Below are 1,189 nucleotides of genomic sequence, written 5' to 3'. Positions count from 1 at the left end.
TGGGTTGTCTGTTTGAAATTTACTTTGTTAAAAGTTCACAGTAAAATATTATTTCACTGTCATTTTGTCGTGAATCAATCATCAGTATCTTTATATGTATGGATAACATTTTGGATATACCTTTGTTTGGAGGAGGGTAATGTCTGTGTTTGAAGGAGGCTAAAGGAATTGTAGCATATAGGCTATTTTATTTTTTAAATCCTCATTTTTGGTTGGGCAACATGTCTTCCCCCTCCCCCCCATAAAAAACAAACTGTCATCAAACAATAAACCAAACGTACATTTAAAACAAGTTATCTAACCTACTTATTATAGTTACCTTAAAAATCTAAGATAGTGTGATTAGTTACCATATTTAAGGTAACCTTATAATTGACTTTAAATGCTCTAAGCAAATGTACATGCTTATTAATTTGGTTGGTTATTGATATGTTTTTGCCATATGTGCCTCATTATCTCTGCCCTGTTTCCACAGCTGCAGAACCTTGGCCTGAAAATGCTACATTATATCAGCAACTGAAAGGTAGGTTCTTGTTCACAATTAAAAATGGCTTTGTATCAAAATATATTTATTACCAAAAAACCCTCAGTAATATAATTTACTTCAAAGAGAACATGAAGAAGGAATTCTCTTTATAATTTGTCTAGGAGATTTTACCTAAACTTGAATCTGCCAGTGTAAACCAACTACTCATGGCATATAAGGTCCTTAGTTTATTATTGACTCATTATATTGGCTGCTGTAGGCAGTGTAAAATGATGTGGTTGCAGGAGCAGTTGGCAGATTTACTGCAACAATAGCTGAGACAGCATATTTTTGAAGTCCTGTGGTAAAGTGGGCTCTCAGTAAAAAGGAACTGTTAAAATGTATAGGCTAGGATGGTTCAGGCTCCCTTTAGCAGCTCTTCATATATCATCAGATCACATTATGGACCCCATTTGGGGCTCAGCAGCCTGCTACAGTTGTCAGAAGACTGCAAAGTAATGAAGACTAATAGGCAGCAGCCCTAGTCTTCTAAGCATGGAATTTTTATTGCAGCAAACTTGTCATCTTTCTTTTGTGTGACAGACCTAGACACACTGTGCAATATTAACTGCAAACTGGTTTTATATGATTGTGAATGCTTTTACTTTTAACTAGAATGGTTTGAGCAAATAACTATTTTACTTAATTTTAATGAAAAGACGA

General features: G+C 34.6%; 1 protein-coding gene across 2 annotated transcripts in view; it reads left to right on the top strand.

Moving 5' to 3' along the window:
• MTX2 (metaxin 2) overlaps positions 1 to 1,189 on the top strand; it is a 70,537-nt gene that overhangs the window by 35,097 nt on the left and 34,251 nt on the right. For both annotated transcript variants that reach the window (XM_008573548.1, XM_008573555.1), the window contains exon 2: positions 476 to 523. In XM_008573548.1, the coding sequence (XP_008571770.1) occupies positions 476 to 523 (48 nt within the window). The remainder of the gene's footprint in view (positions 1 to 475; positions 524 to 1,189) is intronic.

Source organism: Galeopterus variegatus, unplaced genomic scaffold (genome assembly GCF_000696425.1).
Source record: "Galeopterus variegatus unplaced genomic scaffold, G_variegatus-3.0.2 Scaffold53, whole genome shotgun sequence".
NCBI classification, from domain to species: Eukaryota; Metazoa; Chordata; class Mammalia; order Dermoptera; family Cynocephalidae; genus Galeopterus; species Galeopterus variegatus.
This window is presented reverse-complemented; position numbering and strand designations above follow the sequence as displayed.